Source organism: Abrus precatorius, unplaced genomic scaffold, assembly GCF_003935025.1.
Source record: "Abrus precatorius isolate BTA unplaced genomic scaffold, Abrus_2018 Scaffold1, whole genome shotgun sequence".
In the NCBI taxonomy this organism is placed as follows: Eukaryota; Viridiplantae; Streptophyta; class Magnoliopsida; order Fabales; family Fabaceae; genus Abrus; species Abrus precatorius.
This window is the reverse complement of record NW_020874291.1, coordinates 349,204-372,632: the sequence shown is the minus strand read 5'-3', so window position 1 is coordinate 372,632 and position 23,429 is coordinate 349,204. Positions and strand designations below refer to the sequence as shown.

General features: G+C 33.7%; 2 protein-coding genes across 3 annotated transcripts; one reads left to right on the top strand and one right to left on the bottom strand.

Moving 5' to 3' along the window:
* The first annotated feature begins 338 nt into the window (after nucleotides 1-338).
* On the top strand, nucleotides 339-4,984 carry LOC113856405 (putative disease resistance protein At3g14460). The gene is made up of 2 exons (XM_027488209.1): nucleotides 339-4,243; nucleotides 4,715-4,984. The coding sequence occupies exon 1, from the start codon at nucleotides 600-602 to the stop codon at nucleotides 4,218-4,220; it is 3,621 nt and encodes a 1,206-aa protein (XP_027344010.1). The 5' UTR covers nucleotides 339-599; the 3' UTR covers nucleotides 4,221-4,243; nucleotides 4,715-4,984.
* Nucleotides 4,985-7,120: 2,136 nt separating this feature from the next.
* LOC113856058 (Holliday junction resolvase MOC1, chloroplastic) lies at nucleotides 7,121-22,899 on the bottom strand. Of its 2 annotated transcripts, none has more exons than XM_027487687.1 (6): nucleotides 22,440-22,899; nucleotides 13,728-13,839; nucleotides 12,029-12,081; nucleotides 11,240-11,371; nucleotides 8,125-8,197; nucleotides 7,121-7,296 (listed from the first exon to the last, which is right to left on the bottom strand). In XM_027487687.1, exons 1-6 carry the CDS (start codon nucleotides 22,827-22,829, stop codon nucleotides 7,202-7,204), a joined length of 855 nt encoding a protein of 284 aa, XP_027343488.1. In that variant the 5' UTR covers nucleotides 22,830-22,899; the 3' UTR covers nucleotides 7,121-7,201. The 2 variants fall into 2 exon arrangements, with proteins under 2 accessions (XP_027343488.1, XP_027343497.1); XM_027487696.1 differs by having other exon boundaries at nucleotides 13,728-13,853; nucleotides 22,440-22,673.
* Between the last annotated feature and the right edge of the window lie 530 nt (nucleotides 22,900-23,429).

Genomic DNA, 23,429 nt, shown 5'->3' with positions numbered 1-23,429 from the left:
TAGCAAAAAAGTCCCTTTCTTAAATTGAGTCTTCAACTTCGGTATTTTGCTTAGTTTGTACAACCAACGCAAATAAAAATAATAGCATTATTGAGGCATCTAAAAATATTTAATGTTATATTTAAATGATAGAATAAAAGGCATTATTTTCGGAATTAGAACAAGGAAAATAAGTTTTTATTAGAGAAAAGGATAACATAGATTACCTACACGATGGATCGTGTATTAACTAAGAACCGTAGTATTAAAATCAAGACTGCTATTTTAATTAGCTTACATTACGTTAAAGAAAAATTTAAAATAAAAATATTCATTGAAGAAAGTTTTGTTAGAAATGTAGTTATTAAGTAAATAGAAAATACACATGCACTTTACTGCAAATACAACGATCACCATAGTTTTTGGTCAGTCAACGTTTAGAAAAACAAATGGAAAAAAACAAAGATGTTCACGCGCTTAAAACAGTGAGTGTGAAACCAGAACATTGTTGACTAGACTTCAGCACTATAATACCTCAAATTTTCACCACCTCGTGTATCTCGTTCAGCATTTAGCAAGAGATCTAGAGTTGTGATACAGTTTGGAAAACAAGAGAAGAAATGGCCTTGGCTTTGGTGGGAGAGGCATTAATCTCTGCTTCTGTGGACATCTTGTTAGATAGAATAACTTCTACAGAGTTTCGAGATTTCTTTGCCAGCAGGAGGCTCAATGTTTCTCTGTTAGATGAGCTGAGGATAAAGCTGCTTGCACTTAATGCTGTGCTCAATGATGCTGAGGAGAAGCAGATCACTGATCTTGCTGTGAAGGCATGGCTTGATGAGTTGAAAGATGCTGTCTTGGATGCAGAAGATGTGTTGGATGAAATCAACACTGAATCTTTGAGATGCAAGGTGGAGGGAGAATCTAAAAGCTTTACTACCCAGGTGAGATCATTACTTTATTCCCCCTTTAATCAATTTTATAGGAGCATGAATTCCAAGCTTGAAGCAATATCGGGAAGGCTAGAACATTTTGTGAAACAGAAAGATATTCTTTGTTTGCAAAGTGTTTCTAGGAGAGTCTCTTATACCAAAATTACAGATTCGTTGGTTGAACCTGTTGTGGTTGCTAGAGAGGATGACAAAGACAAGTTACTGAACATGCTTCTATCTGGTGACGATGATGAGAGCTATAATAATATAGAAGTGATAGCAATATGGGGCATGGGGGGTCTGGGCAAAACAACCCTTGCTCAATACGTTTACAATGACAGCAAAGTGCGTGAATATTTTGATTTGAAAGCTTGGGCGTGGGTGTCTGATGATTTTGATGTTTCAAGGGTAACGAAGAAAATTATTGAGTCTGTCACATCTGAAGATTGTAATATTACTAATCTAGATGTTCTTCGTGTTGAACTAGAGAACAACTTAAAAGATAAGAAGTTTTTGCTTGTGCTTGATGACCTTTGGAATGACAAGTATAATGACTGGCATCACCTAACAGCTCCTTTCAGCAGTGGAAAAAAGGGAAGTAAGATCATTGTGACAACCAGACAACAGAGAGTTGCACAGATCACACATACACTTCACATTCATGAGCTGAAGAATCTAACGGATGAAAATTGTTGGCACATACTGGCAACTCATGCATTCGGAAAAGAAGGTTATGACAAATATCCGTACCTTGAAGAAATTGGTAGAAAAATTGCAAGAAAATGCAATGGCCTACCATTAGCTGCTAAAACTTTGGGAGGTCTTCTGCGGTCTAAAGTTGATGCAGAGGAATGGAACAGAATTGAGAACAGTAACTTATGGGCACATGACGATGTTTTACCAGCTTTACGCATAAGTTATCTTCATCTTCCAGCTCAATTGAAAAGATGTTTTGCCTATTGTTCAATTTTTCCAAAACAGTATTTGTTGGATAGGAAGGAGTTAATCTTGTTATGGATGGGTGAAGGCTTTCTGCAACGATCCAAAGGAGGTCAAGCAATGGAATCTATAGGTGCAGAATGCTTTAATGAATTATTATTGAGATCCTTAATTGAAAAGGTCAAAGCTGAAACAGAGGAAAAGTTTCGAATGCATGACCTCATTTATGATTTAGCTAGACTTGTGTCTGGAACAAGTTCTTGCTACATTGAAGACGGTGAAATCCCAAGAACTGGTCGCCATTTATCATTTCTTAGAGAGTGGTACGATGTCTCTAAAAGATTTCAGGGCTTGAACGAGCTAAAGTGTTTGCGCACCTTTCTACCACAATCTCTATACATTATTAGGACATATTACTTGACCAAGTCAGTGTTGCATGGTTGGTTGCCAAAACTAAGTTGTTTGCGAATTTTATCATTGTCCATGTACAAAAATATCACTGACCTACCTGAGTCAATTGGCATCTTGGTGCTTCTGCGGTATCTTGACCTTTCCTACACTTCCATCAAAAGGCTGCCTGATGCAACCTTCAAGCTTTACAATCTGCAGACTTTGAAATTATCAAACTGTAAATCTCTTGTTGAGCTACCAGCACAGATAGGAAATTTGGTCAATCTGCGCCACCTTGATATCAGTGACACAAATTTGATGGAGATGCCAATAGAGATATGCAGATTACAAGATCTCTGTTCATTGTCTTCCTTCATTGTAGGCAAAGAAGATGGATTAAGGATCAGTGAATTAAGAAAATTTCCTCATCTACAGGGTAAGCTTTCCATTTTGAATCTGTACAATGTTTCTGACCCCAGCGATGCATTTCAAGCAAATTTAAAGAATAAAGAGCAGATCGAGGAGCTTATGCTAGAGTGGAGCAGCGACCCACAAGATTCACAAACTGAGAAATATGTACTTGACAACTTGCAACCTTCAATGATGTTAAAGAAACTGGGCATCAAATACTATAATGGGACAAGTTTCCCAAATTGGCTGAGTGATTCTTCGTATTGTAATGTTCGAGTCCTGTGGATCAGTGACTGCAACTACTGCCTGTCACTTCCGCCATTTGGACAATTACCTTCTCTCAAGGAGCTTGTCATTAAAAGGATGAAAATGGTGAAGACAGTTGGTCAGGAGTTCTATTGCAGCAACGCAAGTTCCCAATCCTTTCAGCCATTCCCATTGTTGGAAAGTCTCGAGTTTGAAGAGATGTCAGAGTGGGAGGAGTGGGTACCATTTGAAGGTAGCAACTTTCCTTTTCCTTGTCTGAAGAGTTTGTGTTTATCCAAATGTCCCTTGTTGAGAGGAAACTTGCCCAACCGCCTACCTTCATTGATACAGGTTCTTATGGAAGAGTGCAACCAATTAGATGGGTTCGTATCAATTGAAAAGTGTGACAGCTTGCAGTGTTTGCCAAGAATGATACTCAATGCCAACTGCCTTCGAGACTTGACTCTCAGAAATATCAAGTCTTCGATTTCCCTCCCAACTGATGGTTTGCCCACGTCATTGCAATCACTTGACATTGGTGGCTGTGAGAGGTTAGAATTTATGTGTGATGAAAGATGGCACAAATACACATCACTTGAATACCTGAGAATCTCTAAGAAGAGTTGTGATTCACTCATGTCCTTTCCATTAGATTGTTTCCCAGCTCTTCTATTCCTTGGTATCCATAACTGTCCCAACTTGGAAGCAATTACTAATAAAAGTGGAAGGGTCTCTCATAATTTTTTAAATTATTTTTTTGTCACTGATTGTAAAAAACTTAGGTCACTTCCAGAAGAGATGAATCTCCCTGCCCTTGAATACTTGAACCTTAAAGACCTTCCAGAGTTAGCGTCATTGTCCCCAGAGTGGTTGCCTTCCAGTTTACGACGTCTTTTTGTTGATGTTGGAATAGTATCATTATCATGTATGTCTAAACAAGAGTTAGTTTGCCGATTCCAACGCCTCACTTCTTTGTCAGAGCTTTTTCTATATGGTTTGGGGGGTGAAGAAGTGGTAAACACCTTGCTGAGGGAGCCATCACTGCCCACTTCTCTCACGTATCTACGGCTATCCTATTTTGATGGTTTAAAGCGGTTGGAAGGGAAAGGGCTTCAACATCTCACTTCTCTGAAAACACTTTACATCTTCGAATGTGGAAGCCTCGAGTCATTGCCAGAGGATCAACTGCCATCGTCTCTTGAATTACTGTGTATAATCTCTTGTCCATTGCTAGAAGAAAGGTATGGAAATGAGAAAGGGAAACACTTCACAAAGATTGCTCACATTCCTGCCATTCAAATAAACGATCAAGTCATAATATGATTACATGAGCGCCTCATCCAAAGGTAAACCCTTCAAATATTTTTATTAAAAACAATTTCTAACGTAATATAAATAAATCAGCAGTGGGGCTAAGTCCCAAAAAATAAACAACTTAACCGTGAAAAATGGTTTGCGGATCGACCTTTTTGTGTTAAATCATATTTTGAGACCTGTAATTAATTTGTTAAAATTAGTTTTTATGGTTAATAGCAAAAAAATTAGTTCTTATGGTTAATATTAAATAACTGAATATCATTTTTTTTATTTAAAAAATACTATATTTATTAACTTATTATCCTCTTGCTTTAAAGAAAAAACAATATTTACAAACAAAATCTAATGATTTATTTACAAACTCATACAATTTGATTCAATTAAATGAATTGTTATTTTTTGCAAAATTCTGAAAAAAAAAATTATGACAAATTGGTGTTTATTGTCTTGTTTTTGGACTAATTTATTGATGATATTTCTTTGTTTCTTGATCAATACAGTTGGTAAATAAGCTGTGGAACGTGTGTTTATTGATATTTTCTAGCTCTGATGGTGCACTTCATAACATTCAGTGCAATCATGCTATCATATTGTTCTTTCAACACAGAAGCTTTCATTTGAAGGAGCTGAACCCTTTCTATGTTATAAAGTTTAACAAAACTAATGATTTCTTAAGGTTAATATCATGTATTGAATTATTTTTTGATGTGTAAGATGCGATAATTTTTTATCATGAGAGTCAATATCCTTTAATATATTGATATTTATATGCTAAATAAAAGAATATAAAAAATGAAAATTAATTTATGTGATCATGATATTATTAGGGTTAAATTCAATATATTAAGGGAATAACTAGGTAGAATGCTAATTCAAATGCAAAGGAAAGATTATTTCGTCTTAAATTACTTTAATTTTTTTCCTGCTTGTATAATATGTTAGGTTCTAAATTTTTTCTGTTTTAAACTAACATAAGAGAGTTTTACACTTCTCGTACAAAGCTTCATGAATAATGAAATACATTTGTAACTTACCTTTTTCATCACTTTTTTAGAGTATGCTGTGTATTTTGATATTATTTGATTATATTGCCTTATATGGGTAGAAACTCAAAATAATAAAGTAAATTTATAATTTGATATTCTAAAATTTAGGATGATATTGCTTTTAACTTTTTTTGTAAAAAAAGTTAAATTTATAATGTGAAAATGTATTTATTATAATTTTTTTAACTTATTTTACTACAATTGTTCTAAAAATACAAAATTGTTGGCAAATTGGTTTTTGCAAATAATTAAGGTGATGATAAAAAAAAATTAGTCATAATTTTTTATCTTTAAAAGATTATTTTGATAAAAAAAGAAAACAAATAATTGACCACTCAATGATTATGACCTAAAGAAAAATGCAAATTTTTAATAGATTATTTGGTTTAAGAAAATATAGTCACAAAAAAGAAGTTAACATGTACTTGTTTGACCACAATCTTAAGTGATGATTGAAAAAAGGGATAAAAAGAATTGTTTCAAGTACAATTGATGATTTTACTGCATGTCTTTGTGTGAAATCCTTATATTCTACTCTATCGAAATATAACTTTTGAAACTTATAAGTTCACTTCTATCAATTTATTTTGTTGTAAATAATCACTAGAATAATACGGGGAAAAAAATAGCTATCAAGACTTCTTTTCATGTTACAGCTTATGCAAAATAAAGTTGATAATTTTAGTCATTCTAATCATCAAAGACACAAATCAAAAAATTACTAACAATACTTGAGAAGTTGTATGTAAAATAGAGGAAAATAATTTGATGTCTCAAAATCATGATCCATTAATGAATATCAGCATTACAATTAGTACCAACTGGGTTAAAAATGTGAAAAATATGGCTTCTCTTTTATCCTTGCTTGACTTCATCTTGAATCTAAGGCTCTCTTATGGCATAAAATTGGAAAAAATAAATTCAAATGAATAGTGGTATTAGAAGTTTGATATCCTTACAAAATTTTTGTTTTATAGAGATAAATCATGATAGACTAGAACTTATTAAAGAGTTAGGAAAGTTGAAATAGTTAAAGTTATTATGGTTGAATCTTCTTAGGAAAGAATATAAAAGTGTTATTTGTGTCTCGGTGGATGATAGACATAACTTGATGACTTAATAAAATAAATTATATCAACTGCTTACTTTGGTGAATAAAACAACACTAATTAAGTCCAATTGCACTTACATAACATGTTTAACTTCAACTTAACCATATCACTTACACAGGAAGCTACTACTAGACGGGATTATAAAGTTATTTGTATACTGTGAGTCTAAATATCTTTCTTACATATAAAAGTGATTACTATTAAAAAAAATAGTACAAGCTAATTTGTTAATTCTTAAAATTAATGCTTTGACAAAAAGTTAATGTGCATTGCAATACAACAATACATGATTTCAACTTTCAACCTGTCTATTTTATAAAAACTTTTTAAAATTATTTGTGGTCCTTTAATATAAGGCCTTTTACAAAAACTTCAAAGCATTTACCATAGAAAAGTTGACTTTATCTAGAAAAAAAACTTGAAATATTATAATTAATTTTTCAAAAATCAATGTATTAACTACTAAGAACTTTTTTAATGTGTAATTTAGTTGAAAGATTCTTATTATAAAAAATATTGGAAATTGTGTAAAATTAATACAAATCATACTTTTTCAAAATAGAAACTTTGAATTTATTTGTAACGTACCTTTTTGGGAAAAACACAAATTAAAAAGTATGAAGTTATAATTATTGGATGTCCCTTACTAATGAATGTTTCTAACAGTTGACTGAACAATTAGTGGAGTAATTATGGAGTAGAATCAAAATTTTGAAGAATAAATATTGGCATGGAATATTGATTACAATAGTATTTGGAACAATCACAATTGGTAGTCAAATTTTTCAGAAGGGAGAGAAAAAATGTAGGGATTGGAGCTAAACAACTTTCAAGTTTTAAATTTGTCAAAGATGGAGTCGCAAGGTTCCAAGCCATTGATTTGGTCTTGGCCATATGCAGCAATTAGTAAAGCTTCTGCCCTTCCTGAAATATGAGAAATTTATGAAAAATCAAAGCACATTCAAAGGTGGATAATAGCAAACAAGAAAAAGAATCACCACGGATACAAAAAGGATTCTTGACTTGGGTAATATAGCATGTGTAGAGAAACTCTCAAGTTCAATGATAAAAAAGGAGTCACTCACATTCCGATACTCCTTTCAACACTCTTTCTATTATTGGATGAAAATATCATGTTGGGTTCACTGAACAACCTGAGCTGATTCAATATTAGTGAGGTCAACATGAAATTTTACCTTATATTATGCATATGGAAAAGATTCTCCATTCATTAACTTAAGCTGCTGGTTAAGCGGGAACTTTCCAAATTTTTAGTAAACTTATAAATTTGTTGACATTAATGGCTAGGAAAGATCAAAGGTCATTGCTTATGGACAGGGAGTGACTATTAACATTAATAGAATATACAACAAGTGAACAAACTATGACTTTTTGGGGTTTCTGGTCAATGCAAATTACCAATAAAATATAAATTTGCATCCACCTCTCCCTGAAAAAAAAGGAAAGGGGGAGAGGAGGAACCAACCAGAAGCTGCAATAAGACCCACATTAACATGGCAGTGGGAGGACCTTCTCAGTGATGTAATATATCAGAAAGTGCTGGAATATAAGGCAATTTAATAAATTGTATCTTTAAAATTTCAGCAGCAGAATTTTGTGATGAATAAAAGCAATGTATGATTTCAAGGACTTGGGTTAGTTCCATTAGCAGTCTCGTTCTATACATTTTGAAAACACTTTATGATCATCCACCAGCTTTGTAGTTAATATAGGACTAAATGAGAGAAGTACCATGATCTTTTTTCCTACTTAACATGGAAGTCACCGAAGGAAATAATGTGGAAGCAACTCTCCTGCTATCATCCTGCAGTATAAAATTTCCAACAGCTATTAGTAACCAATGTCAACAATATTTAGGAAACATTCATGTAGAACACATATTGCAGAATATACAGTGAATGGTGAAATATCAAAATCATGTTACATAAATTTCCTTCAAGGAAGCTAAGACCCACAATAGATTAAAATGAGTTTGTTTCCCATCAAACTAAAGTCAACTAAAGAGAAAATTAAGGAAAATAATTCTGTAGTAGTACCATAGTAGTCAATCCTGAATAGTGACCAAGAGCAGCCAACCTCAAAAACACTATAGCGGAATTGCAAACAGAGGTTCTCAGAAGTCAAACCAAAACAGAGAAGAAAAATACAACAAAACAAAGTAGTCCACTAGAACAAGCCCTCAACACAGGTGATCTTGCTGAAAAATGTGTGGGTATTGTTAGAAACATAGTACTCAATCCTGGATAGCAGTGCAAAGCGGCTAAACCCAAAAGTATTATAGCAAGATAGCAAATAGTGGAATGACTGTTATTCTAAAGTTTTAATATACCTAATATAAATAAAGTTACACTTGTATAAAATAAAAAACAGAGAAGGAAAATAGAGAACAGAGAATGGTCAGTCACCGAAAAATGTTTAGGTTCATCGAAAGTTTCACCAAAGATGAAGTTGACTAGCAAATGTCTAGGTCATGGCGGAAGCTTCGCTGGAGTTGAAGAAAATGATTGGAAATGAAGATGGCCAGAAAATTTTTAGGTCACGTTGGAAGCTTCGCTAGAGATGAAAGACACTAGAAACAGGAGGATGTTGCAAAGAACAAAGATGAACGAAAACGAGAGGAGAACTAAGAGAGCTTAGGGTTAGCTGGATGAGGGAGAAGAAGATATCAGAATGTAAAAAGGAGCAAAATCCCAAGATTGACCTCATTAAAAGTCACCCAACGTTCAAAAAGAGAGGATAAATTAGGGATTTGACCTAGGATGAAATAGCAACCGCAATGGTTGCGATTTTCTCTGTTTTCTGCCCAATCCGCGGTGCAACGATTGCTACAATGAAATGCAACACCAATGGGATAGTGGCATCCTGCTGCTCTTCTCCTCAGTGATAGCAGCCACTATTGACTACTATGGTTGGAAATGAAGAAAATCACTATAACTTAACTGAATATAGTGAACAAAGATAGATTTTAGTTAAGAAGTAACCCCTAACGCAAATGGGTCACGTTAGAAATGAGTAGGTCTCACCGGAGATGAAGATAACCCGAATTTAGCCAGAAAAAGACTTTGGCTACTGTGAAGCTTGTTGGACAAAGCAAAAGTTGCCGAAGATGGTCAATGGGAGCACTTAGGATTCAAGAGTAGAGTTTGAATCATACAACATGTAAAAATTGACAATGACAAGGGGGAGAATAGTAGTACATAATTATATTTATGCATAATAACTATTCTATTATGAATGATTAGTGATCAATTATTCTATAGATGGTTGTTTGGCAGCATGTATTCTCTTTCTCAAGCAAGGTAATTGTTAGGGTCCAATTGCAAGGTACGGGACTTGAGTAACACATTGGAAGTGGAGTTATAAGGCTTTAAGCTCTCCAACTACAACATTATGATGTGATTCTCCCAACGTTCTCATCAATTGGCATTATGTCTTCCAACTGCAAATGAGCAACACAGGTGATGACACCAACATTGCAGTGTTCATAATGGACTAGTCAAAGGAACTAGTGCACAGCCAGCTCGCATGAGAGTCAGGCTACGAAGCATGGTGGGATGCTAGGATTCAATTGCAAGGAATGGGACCTGAATCTCACATTGGAAGTATGGGACTCAGCATGATGGAATGTTAGGATCCAATTGCAGGGTATAAAACTTGACTCTCACATTGCAAGTACGGGATTCCAATGTGGGGGGGTTTATAAAGCCTTGGACTCTCCAATTACAACTAGCTTTTGTGGTGTGGTTCTCTTAAGGTTCATATCAATAGTCAACAATCAACACAAGCATAATTTTACATCAAATGCAAGTATCTTAACCACAACAAGTGAACTCCAAAAGGTCAACATCAAACATCACCTGTGAACATCACATATGCACATTTGTTATTCAAAATCAACTAATTAGGAAGTATTTGAAGAGATTTAGGCAGTTTTAGGAAACAAAACATAACATTTGTTCTCTTAGGCAACTGCAAAATCACAATTATGAAGTTGGAGACAAGACAGGCTACATAAATAAATAGCTAAACTCAAAAAATTCTTAATAGTCTGCCATTTGTTTACCATCTATTACATACTTCAAAATGTGTACCTTCTCCAAAGACACATTAAATTTATTATGATTCATAAGATGCACCAGGGAATCCATTGATCTGCCAAGATACACTTTCAAATTCAATTAAAATTCCAGTGGAAGCAGACACACAAGACAAACTATGTATCACTTATTCTCAGGTCCAACAGCATAGAAGATATGACATTGATATCTACAATGCGAGCCAACAGCTGCATTTATAGTCATTAAAAATAGCCCCTAGTTAAATTACTTTCAATCTGAAAGTTGCACAGAATAAAAGATGTTATGGTAATGTGATGTTAGCTTCATGAATGATATCAGCATAAACATCAAAAGAGAAACCACAAAGGGCTAAAATTTAATGGAGTAGCAGAAGAAACCAATGGATGCTACCTTTTTATGTTTCTAGGGGGAATAAAAATTGCCATGTCTGCATTCTTTTTCTATTTTGAATTTGAATTAAAAGTCATTTCATGAATTATTCACCATCCTTTTGATCAGCAATACCCAGGGGAAATCAGAGTAGGTTTGTTTCCTCTCCATTTTTGCACTCCCCTTTGCCAACGACTCAAGCTCATTTCCCAACCCATTTGTCTCTACATAATCATCTCAGAATATGCAAAATGTTAAGTATTTCCTTAATTATTATTAGTTCCAACTAACATAACATTTTTTTTCTTTCTTTGATAGGAAAACAAACTTCATATTTGCCTGTAGTACTAACTATTGGAAATAATAAAGAAAGAAAGTGTAGTTAGGACCAAGCCAACCTTTGCAGTCCTGCTTCCAGAGAGTTCAAATTTTGCTTTCCAAGTAAAAGATGGCACTGGAATAACAGAAAAACCTGAGGCAACTAAGATGCCAATCCACAGCCCATACCCAAATCCTCCACTCCACCAGCCCTTGAATGCATGAGATGGATAAAAAATGTTAATCTGAAGTAAATAAATAAATAAAATGCATTTTTCAAAATATTAATACAATCAAACTAAGGACACAATCGAATGATTACAATTTACTACTGAAAATAGATTATAGAACAAAGCAAACTACATCCATGTCGTCAAAGACAAATCACCAAAAGTAACAAATTTAAATATTAAACACTCATCATTGCCAATTTCTAGATCTCACTTCCAGTCATTATTATCATATAATACATCGCTTAAACTTGATTGGGACCAATCTTCGCAAGAAGTTCCAAGTCCCCAACAAATATGTTAACTAGGAAAAGGCTGGTCTTGTTAAAAATGAGTTTCTTTCAGAGAAGCAATATTCATCTTAATCAGTACATGGTATTAGCAGTGAATACTTTCAACAGCCAATATCCCAGCCCATCCAACATATATCAACCTCATACATTGCCTTAAAAAGCTCACACTAAACAACACAACCATCACACTCATTTGATTATAGTGAAGATTTGAGCGGTAGAATAAATTTTGTTGCCACTCAAGGAAAATGTTTTACTCAAGCTTGAAAGGAAAAGCAATTTATACACTGAAATTCTTTATACAGAACACTTCAAAATATCTTCTAGTTTGAGTAAGCATACAAACCTGCTTTCCATCTTGTGGATAAGGGAGCGACTGCTCTATATATGCTGTGGTTCCTAATGAAATCAAGAGTCAATTTGCAAATAGCCAACCATAAACAGTGTCAACCTTCAAAAGAAATATTAAAAACCAAAATAATACTTTAAATATTACTGTAGCAAGCTGAATAATTACCATGATAGTATAAATTACACTGCCAAAGAATGAAAAGAATACACCCCATTGATCACAGAAATGCTATCAAACCAGCAGATTGAGAAATGTGATAGGAAAAGCAAAGGAAGTATGAAATACCATCAATTTATACTTCATCCAATTGTATTTTACACAACTACACATGAAAAAGGTTATTAATCTTTCTGCTTAGCAAACATATAACATAAAAGGGTAAAATCAATTTAACTTTTTAAACGTAAGATATAAATTTGTGACTTAGACCTACCAAAACTTATGCACTGTCAAGTGGAGAGTAGTAAATATAACCATTGTTGTTAAAATCAGGAGTTGAATCATAAAATCATGCGATTTTACAATTTTGGAAGGTAGAATGATTCAGATTGCAGCAAAAATCATTCCCAGGCAAAATCAAGATTTAAAATGTAAAATTGGTAAAATCAAGATTTCTCACCAATTTCATGAAATGCCGGGTTTGGATCCAGATATTGGCCCAATTCGTTCATAACTCAATGGATATGGCCCAATTTTGAATGACCCAACAGGCCAACATATATTTTTGCTCAAACCTATGTCCCAACCTCCTAAACTTAATCATGCCTCCTTTTCTTTCTTCCTCGAACCCTAGACAACACAATCGACAATGTGCAACCTGGTTTGCAGCCGACCATTACTGTCTTCTTCACAACTTTTTCAAAGTTTCCTCAGCTCCAATCTTGCTCTGTTTTTCTTATCATGTTTGAGTCTGAAAATGGGTTCAAACACAGGTGCTGGTCAAAGCTCAGGTGGTGGCAGTTCTGGCTCTGTCCCAACTGCGACTAACAGCTCCACTGCTGCTGGCTCTTCAAGTTTATTTAAGTGCTTTTAGTGATTAAATTTTTTTTTTAATTTATGCTATTTTATATGCATGATATGAATTTATATGCTTGTGCATATGATTTTTGTAAAAATTTATGATTCAATTTACAATTTTTAGTCCCATTTGTGATTTGAAGTAAAATACCAATTTTAACTACCTTAAATACAACAATAAGCTTTAGAATACTAAGATAAGATCATACAATGATTCCAAACACTATCTATACCGCTGATTGGGTATATTTACTTAAACTACTTTCTGTCTATTGATCCTATAACTCCAGTCCACATTTTTGCATTCCAGAAAATCATCAATAAAATATTAAGCGTACACAAGTTGACAAAGATTCTCACAAGAAATCAAATTAGTAGGCTTGGCTCTACATCAGTCACAATATCAACATAATAAGATTCTTACAAGATTCTAATATCAGCCTCAACACATGATAGTAATCTTAGATGGTAAAAAAATAGAGAAGACCAAAAGTCAAGACTTTAGCATCACAGGAAGACTAACAACTGTAACAAAATGTCAAAACAGATAATCAAACCAAATTTTTCATATTAGTATAAATAGAAGCAAATAATTAGTTGAAGCACAGCCATAAACAGAAGCCTAGGAAAAGGTCTGCACATTTATGTAGAGATAAAAATAGAGATCATAGTATACCGATTGGAGCTTCAAAACTACGAACCAACTGAACAACAGATTTGGTATCTAAGCGTCTTCGAGTTCTTTTGTTCTTCCCAACAAGTATTTTCACATGAGGAGAGTCAAATACCTGCATTTGTTGCACTAAAATGATATAACATCCTTCACAAAAATGGAGATAAATTTCTGATCAGAATCTACAGCATCTGTTTAAAAATGAATCATGGGACCTAGATCTAGATGATCTAATGCCAAACCAATTTAAAACATTTGACAGGACTATAGCATACTTTTAATAAATGCCTTTTCTTTCTTTACGTATTAAAAAGGTCAACTCCTTTATTATAGCATGTAAACAACTTATGACTAAGAGAAAAGGAAGCAAAACCTATAAACTGAAGCTCCTTAACCTTATTGTAGATGACGAGTTCATGTTTTGTTTCATCCCATCTCAAGAGTTTTGTTTCCTTTTATCTTCTTTGTTTGTTGAGAAAGTTGATTGTATACACCTATGAAGAAATACCGTGAGGTATTTGGGTTTATTTGGGATTCAGGTTTTGAGTGAAGTGTATTGTCCCCTATGTATTTTCCACCATATTCATTTGACTTGCAGAAGAAAATGGAGGACTAAAGTCTAGACCATATAAAATTATAGTTCTGTTTTTTATTTTAAAAATGGTCATGGAGTAGCACAAAAGAGGATAAAATCACAAAAAGTGAAAATTTGTGATAAACTAAGGGAAAAAAATTTTGTCCCATGCAGAACATTACTATGAAGACAAAAATACCCAACCCACTCCCATTCCCATATCAAAACTATCACCACAACTGTCACCACCACCACTATTGTTGTCACCTCTACCATTGTTGTCGCAGCTGCCACCACCACCATTGTATATGTCAAAGGAAATTGTAGGGAATTTTGCATTGTTCTGTCTAATACCTATACTTATGCATATCAAACACCATACATCACAAAATCACGTGAGTTATGCGTCAACCACCAAACAATAAACAAAACAAAGGTTGTGTTATGACTCAATTACTAATTGTACCATATTTTTATGCTTCTGTGTCTTTTAATATGCATCAAACTCACCCTAAAGAGTAACATTGTACATTGCATCAGTCATCCATCCATCGACCTAACTTGAATTGTGGAAAGTCTGTATGATGGCTGTCTTAACACAACAAAATTTGAAAATAACAATTTCTGAAAAGAAGATTGCTACAATGAATGATACTAATTGTGATGAAATTGACACAAAGGATATTTCTACTATTCAAATGTGCATAATTGACAATGTATTATGGGTAGTTGTACCAGGGAAAACAGCGGCAGCTTAGTGAACCAAATTGGAGTCTCTTTATATGAAAAAGACAGTGGTCAACTATCTTAATTTATTGCAAAGTTTGTATACACTTTGTATGGAATCCATACTATGTATTAAAAGAAGTCTATAGAGTTCACTTCACTCAATATGGAATTAAAAAATACGAAAGAGGCATTCTCTAATGAGTAACAAGTAATGATGTTGCTTTCCTCTCTACCTTCCTTTAGGGAGACACTTGCATATGGACATGAAAGTGTAAATATTGATGAGTTAAATCCTCTCTATTGAGTTGAGAAGATAGAGCATGATAATGGTAGTCGTGATAACCCAACAGCTGGCTTGTTTGCTAAAGAAAGATCTAGAAAGGTTGGCTCAAGTAGCTCAAGTAGAAGCATGTCTAAATCAAAATTTAGATATGGTAAAGAAAGTGCAGATACTGCAAGAAAGGGCATTGGAAAGCTAAATGTCCTAGACTTAAATAAAAGAATGAGGTTAGTACAAGTACTCTAGATTCTAGAAGGCATAGTTGAACTTGAAAGTGCCAAAAATATTCTCTTTGTATCAATTCGTTTAGTTGGTGATGCATAAATTATTAATTCTTCTTGCTCTTACCACATGTCTAAGTACTTCCCTATAGGCATAGATTTATATCAAGGCTCTGTCTTCAGTCCTTACTTATTTAACCTAGTTTTAGATGTGCTTACATATTACATAAATAAAATTATCCCTAAGTGTATGTTATTTTGAGGTGACATAGTATTAGTTGGAAAATTAAAAAAAAAGATTAGTATTAAACTTGAGTTATGGAAAGATACTTTGGATCTAAGAATGTTTACTTGAATAGAAGTAAGATAAAGTATATGTATTACATTTTTAACAAAAAACAAGATATCATGCTTTAAAAGTTAAAATTAAAAATCATATTATCCCATAAGTCTTCAAGTTTGGGTACTTGGAATTGATTCTATAGAATGATAGAGAAATTAATAAAAAAGTTACTTATAGAATAAGTTGGATGGTTAAAGTAGAGAATCGCATCAGGAGTTATTTGTGACCATAAAGTATTTATCAAGCTAAAAGATAAGTTTAACTGTATTGCAATATGATCAACTATCCTATATGATAGTGAATGTTAGATCTTAAAAGAACAATACAAAAAAAAAAAGTAAAAGTAACATAAATGAAAATGTTAAAGTGGATGAGTAATCATATGAGAAACAACAAGATAAAATATAATTGTATATGCGAGAATAGTATAGTAGCACCTATAGTTGAAAATATAACTAGAAGTCGTCTACAATGATTTAATCACGTGCAAAGAAAACAACTAGAAGCACCAATAAGAAGAGTAGATAGCATAACTTTTAATTTGGTAAAAAGAGGAAGAAGACCCAAAAGAACTTTAAAAGAAGTTATTAAAACAAATCTATCAATAAATAATATTTTTGAGAATTTGATTTTGAATCGAACTTAATACCATTGTATGACTCAAATGGCTAATTTCATCGAATAGGATAAGGCTAAGTTTTTGTTATTGTTGTTTTGATTCATAAGGGTATAAGTATTCTGCTAAAAATAGAATTATTATAATCTCTAAAGCTGCTCTTATTGTTATAAATGAAAATTAGTCAATGGTCTATGCTTATTCAAAGGTAGCACAATTGTTAGGAATATAGCCTTTCCATGATTTAGATTATAATACTGCTCATTTGTGTCAAGGCTGGAATGTCTACTTTAAGTAGTAAATATGACTTATTAGGTAATAATAAAATTGAGAAGCTTGATTTTCAAGAACATAATGTCTACGGAAAGCAAACCAAACTCAAGTTTAACACCGCCATTCGCAAGACTAAGGGCACAACTGATTACATTCCCACCGATTTGTGGGGCTGTACACCTGTTTCGTCAAAGGGTAGTGTCAAATGCTTGTTAACTTTTATTCATAATTTTTTAAGAAAAGTTTTCAGTATATTTTCATAAGCATAAGAATGATATTTTTTAACTTTTAAAAAATGAAAAGTGCTTATAGAAAATTAAAACAAGAAAATTAAGTGTTTTTGAACAAACAATAGTTTGGAGTTCTATGAAGGACAATTTAAAGTATTTTGCAAGAATAAAGACATAATAAAAGTGCAAATGACACCACAACAAAATAGAGTGGCAGAAGATATGAACACAACACTTTTGGAGATGACACGTTGCATGCTCTCTAATGCTCAGTTATCAAAAGAAGTTTGGGTTGAAAGTAAGCTTGAGCAAAGGGTACAAAAATACATATTTCTTGGTTATGCATATGATGTGAAAGGTTACAGATTGTGGTGTACTGATAAAAAGCCACCAAAAATTCATAATTAGCAAAGATGTTAGGTTCAATAAATCAATCATGCTTCATCTGACAAATGAAATTGAAAATACAGGAAAAGAATATGATATTAGCAAGCAAGTGAAGGGTTTGAACCACCAGAGGAAATATAGAAAATTACTATAGATCAGCTTATTCATGAAGTAGACACTTCTTATCATCCTAGTCAAAAGGAAGAGCAATGAATTGTGGAAGAACATGAAGTTTCATAGCAGTCTCCTCAACAATGGTAGAAAAGGTTTCATAATTTCATGTTAAGTCATAGTTATTTTAGAAGTGACTATGACTGTTGTTTATACCAAAAAAAAGCTCTTAAATGGGTCATTTATTTATTTGTTACTCTATTATGATGAAAAGCAAATTAGAAATCAAGTTGAAAACTTAACTCAATGGTATTTTTTAAATGAAAGAATTGGGTGCAGCTAAAAAAAATCTTCGGCATGGAAATTAATAGAGATCGCCATGCTGGCAAGTTACACTCATCTCAAAAGAAGTACATTGAGAAAGAATTGAAATGCTTTACAATGTCGAATGCAAAACCTGAGAGCACTCCATTGGCTATCCATTTCAGATTGTCAACTACAATGTCACGACTCACCACAGTATGCTAAAAAGGAGAAACAAACATCACATGTTCTTTATGCAAATATAGTTGGAAGCATAATGCATGCTGTAGTTTGCAATCATCGAGATATTTCATGTTAATATTGTTAGCAGAAGGATGGGACATCCTGACAAGATACATTGACATCCTCATAGTAGTCAATCCTAGATAGCGGCGCGGAGCGGCCGACCTAAAAAACGCTATAGCGGCATAGCGGATAGCAGGATGGCCACTATTTTAGGTATTATAAATATACTCATAAATTAAATTACACACATATATATATGCTTAGATGTCAATAACAATTAACAATAAAATATAAGAAGAATCAAAACAAAGAAGAAAAAAAAAGAGAAAAATACAGGAAAAAACAATTGTTCCGTCACCGGAAAGTTTGTTGGAAGTCTGCAGGAGTTGGAGAAGATGACTGGAAAGTATTTCAGTGATGTCGAAAGTTGTGTTGACCTTGAAGAAGATAACAAGAGATGAAGAAAATGACTCAAAATAATTTAGGTCACCTTAGAAGCTCGCTGGAGACGAAGAAGATGACCAGAAAATCAAAGTAGAAGCATCGCCGAAAAAACAGAGGAGAGAAAACAGGGGAGAGCTGTGGAGAGAACAGAGGAGAGCGAGTTAAGAGCTGACTTGAGCAAGGCTAGGATTTTGCGTAAGGAAGAAGAGATTCAGAAATAAAAGGAGGGGTCGAAATTCTAAGATTGTCTCCCCTTAAAAGGCCCCAATGGTAAAAGACAAAGGGCACAAACGGAAATGTGAGAGGATGGAATAGCGGCTGCTCCAGCCGCTATTTTCAAAGTTTTCTGCCGCTATTCACAGCGCTACGGCCGCTACTGTGAAACGAGACGCTACAGGGTCGCGATTGCAGCCACTATTACCGCTATTGACTACTATGGACATCCTATGAAATAGATACTTCAATATCTTCAAAGAGAATGTTGGCTTGATTTACAACAGGAGTCATACCAATGCTAGTAGTATTATTAGTTATGTTGACTTTGATTATCTTAGAAGTGTTAATAAGAGAAGATCCATGACAGATTATGCTTTCATGTTTTCAGGTAGTACAATTAGTTAGAAAACATATTTACAATTTTATGCCATTATCTACTATAAAAGCAAAATATATTATTGCAGAAAAAGTAATGAAGGAAGTTATCTGGATTGGAAGTTTAGTTAACAATTTGAATTTAAAACAAAATAGTACAATAGGTTACTATAGTCAAAGTGTCATACATTTGACTGAAGAAATCAAATGTGAAAGAATTAAACATATAGATGTCAAATATTACTTTATACAGGAAATCGTCTGACAAGGTGCCATTGTTAGTAAAAGGTTAGCACTTCAAACAATCCAACAAATATGAGGATGAATCCAATTACAATTTCTAAGTTCAAGTATTATTTTGACTTAATTAGAGTTTGTTCTGAGTTAGATCCAATGAGCATTTTGGTAAAGGTGGCATGAAAAAAGTTCAAGCCAAGGTGGAGATTTGTTAATAAACGGCATTCTTTTCTTCACATATTTTGGAAAAAATCAAAAGAGCAAATCATTCACTTTTGCATGCAAACAATTTATGGTTGAAAGAAAACTAATATTCTTTGTACACTAATGGATGATAGACACACAGAACAAAAACCTATATATTGGAACTTCTGAACATTGTAGACAACTTCAATTTTTGTTTTATGCCATCACAAGCATCATCTCTCAAGAAATTATGTTTCCTTTTTTCTTCTCTTTACTTTTTGAGAGTTGAGTGTATATACCAATGAGGAAATACTGACAGGTATTGGATATATTTGTGCTTTGGAATTTGAATGAAGTGTGCTTTTCCAATTGTTTTCTCTACCATATTTGCTTAGGGTAGTCATAGATAGTTGCATGTGGACATAAGCTTTAAGATAAGGCAGTTCATAAAGCAAGGATTACCTTAAATTTTATAAGCTCTACATTGGTCATATTTGTAATCAATGTGAGATCTCAACACACACTACTCATGCCTAAAACTAGACATCTAGAGCATAGAAATTATAGGACTTATATATATCACACTAAGAAAGCCGTAGGGCCAGGTTATTTTTTATAGTCAAAGATAGCCTAATATTGAATCTATGATAGACTTTGGATAACATCTTGAATTTGGCTTAAACCTAACTCAACCCCAAAAATTAGTTCATAAGGTGAGGATTGTTTTGGCCTTTTGAAGCTCTACTTTGACCATATATCTAGTCAATATGGATCTCAACAATCATTAAACAATCGTTCCCCATAATTGGTAAGACACTCATTTAAGAAATAGGTAGACAGTAGACGATAATTTCTTTTAGAACAAGTATGGACTTTTTAGTATATCATTACACTAGTATGATATTGTCCACTTTGAGCCTAAGCCCTCATGGTTTTGTTTTTGGAAATCATCCAAAAGGCCTCATACTAATAGAGATCTACCATACTTGTATGCTCTTGATCCTCTCCAATTCTAGTCAATGTGAGACTTTGTTCGCACATCCCAACAATCTCTCCCTCGAACGAAGTCCTCTAACACCGAGCCCCTAACACCAGAGCCCACCTTGGAGGCACTATCTGAGACCATGCATACTCACATCCACATCCATGTGGTACCACTTAGGGATCCGAGCTCTGATACCACTTGTTAAAACAAGTATAGACTTTTTAGTTTATTTCCACACTAGTATAATATTATCCACTTTGGGCTTAAACCTTCATGGTTTTGTTTTTGGACATCATCCAAAAGGCCTCATACTAATGAAAATCTAACATACTTATATGCCCTTGATCCTCCCCGATTCTAGTCAATGTGGAACTTTGTTCGTACATCCCAACAATCTCCTCCTCGAACGAAGTCCTCTAACACTAGAGCCCACTCTGGAGGGACCCTTGCCCTCTCCTGGCTCTCAAGGCACCCTCGCTCTCTCTTGGAGGTCCACCTGCATACCTGAGGTTCACCGTGCACACCCACATCCACGTTCACATGGCACTACCTAGAGATCCGAACTCTGATACCACTTGTTAGAACAAGTATGGACTTTTTAGTATATCTTCACACTAGTATAATATTGTCTACTTTGGGCCTAAGCCCTCATGGTTTTATTTTTGAACATCATCCAAAAGGCCTCATACTAATGGAGATCTACCATACTTATATGCCCTTGATCCTCCCCAATTCTAGTTAACGTGAGACTTTGTTCACACATTCCAACAATTAGTTCATAAGGTGAGGATTGTTTTGGCCTTTTGAAGCTCTACTTTGACCATGTATCTAGTCAATATGGATCTCAACAATCATTAATCAATCGTTCTCCATAATTGGTAAGACACTCATTTAAGAAATAGGTAGGCAGTAGACGATAATTTCATGTTTCTTTTTCATTAGAATCATTGCAAAAGATAACCCATTTTGGCTCCTCCTGTGATTGTGAAAAAATGATTTTCATTCTCAATAGAAAAGATATAAGATTTTATGCACTGTCGCACTTACCACCTTAATACAAAACATCCTCTCATAATTTTAATAGAAAGCAGCAGTTCTTCTACAATTAGTATTCTCCCTTCTTCATAACTACCATTTTCTTTTGCTGTCTCTAGATCATCAGACATGCATATGTGCATGCTCAAAACAGTGCAAGCCTTAAAATACATACTCACAAATCCCTAATCCAGAATTCCAATCCAAGCTTCATACCTACCCCAAGCATCTAGAATCCTACAGAAAACATTTCAGCAAAACTATGCCTATACAAATATCTACAATGGATCTTGCTTATTTCCTTTAAATGAACATGTTCTTCCTCAATGGAACTTGTAGTCATCTACAAGCAGAGTTATTTCATTTAAATGCAACTGTCTACTAGTCAATAATTCAACAAGCTACATACTACCAGCATCAAAAGAGGTACACATCATATAAATTCTAGATGATATCCTCAAACATTGCTACTACTCCACAATATTCCATGCAATGTCATAAAAACAGTACTTATAGTTGACCAAAATCAACTAAACCACAATCCTTCTACTTATATGCCAAAGCAACCAAGTCCATAGCATAACCATATCCATACAACACAGCCCCTTCATGTCCATTAAAACCCATTCACTCAAAACCCTGAAACCCCATCTCAGTACATTCTATACCACACCCCACCCTAACAAATCTTCAGGCAAAAAGCCCTTTAAAGTTTCATTTTTTTTATTTCCCACCTAATTGGAACACACGTAGCACTTCAAACTTTCATTTTTGATAGAGTCACGCATGTAGCACCTCAAAGTTTCATTTTTTTATTTCCAACATAATCTTTCTTACTACTGATAAAGTCACACTATCTAACCACACAGCCACAATTAAAAAGAAAAAAGAACGAACTTTATCCAACAGAGACAAGCCCGTTACCTGAGCTGAACAAACAGAACCATGTGTTTTCAACAGCGCCACGGCACCAGATACATCCGGGTCGATACCAAGTACCCATTTGGACCCGTCATCGATGCGGGTTGGGTCATTGAAAAGATGGGTCTTTTCTGGAAAAGGGTATGAGAGTGAGTCCAACCAATTCTCTTTGAGTTGAGCATCAGAAGCCTTAACCCTACGCCTTCTCTCAGGAACTATGATTTGAGGCTGATTCAGATTCTGGGTTTGGGTTGAAGAAGAAGAAGAACAGAAGGGTCTGATGTCAACGGAGGAAGTGAAGGAAAGGGAGGGTATGAGTTTGGAAGAGAATTTGTTCATGAAATGCAATTGGGTTTGGTGGAAGTGTGGTGGTGTGAATTGTAGGGATTCCATGAAAAAACATGGTACCAAATGACTCAGCTGATTGAATCGGAAGAATGGAGGGAACAAAAAGGACCAAGACAAAATCAAATTCAATATCCTATCTTCTCTTTTTCACTTCTTATCTGGCTTAGTTTAATTTTAGGAAAATATTTTTTGTACCTGTGGAAAATTATGTTTTAGGTTTTTTTTTTTTTATTCAAAACAGGTGTATTTTACTGTGGATAATGTATTAAAAAGTAATTAAAAATTTAAAAAAAAACACAATTGTATATTTTTAATATTACACTTTTAAGAATTTAATTTAAATACATTAACAATATGAAAATTTATTATAAAATTACTTAATCATAAATTTTTATATTTACCATACTCGTTAATTTTTATAATAATTAATTTTAAAATTATATTTAATAAGTAAATAATTTCTATAAATATATTTTCTTTTAAAATTAGTCTTTATAAAAAATTTGTTAGAGTTAATCTTGCAAAACAAATTTAAAAATAAGTATTACCATTTACTGAGAGCTTAGCAATGATTAGGGAAATACTAGGTCACATTATATCTGTCATGTGAAATACTACTTTAGAAATGGCAAAGTTTAAATAAGT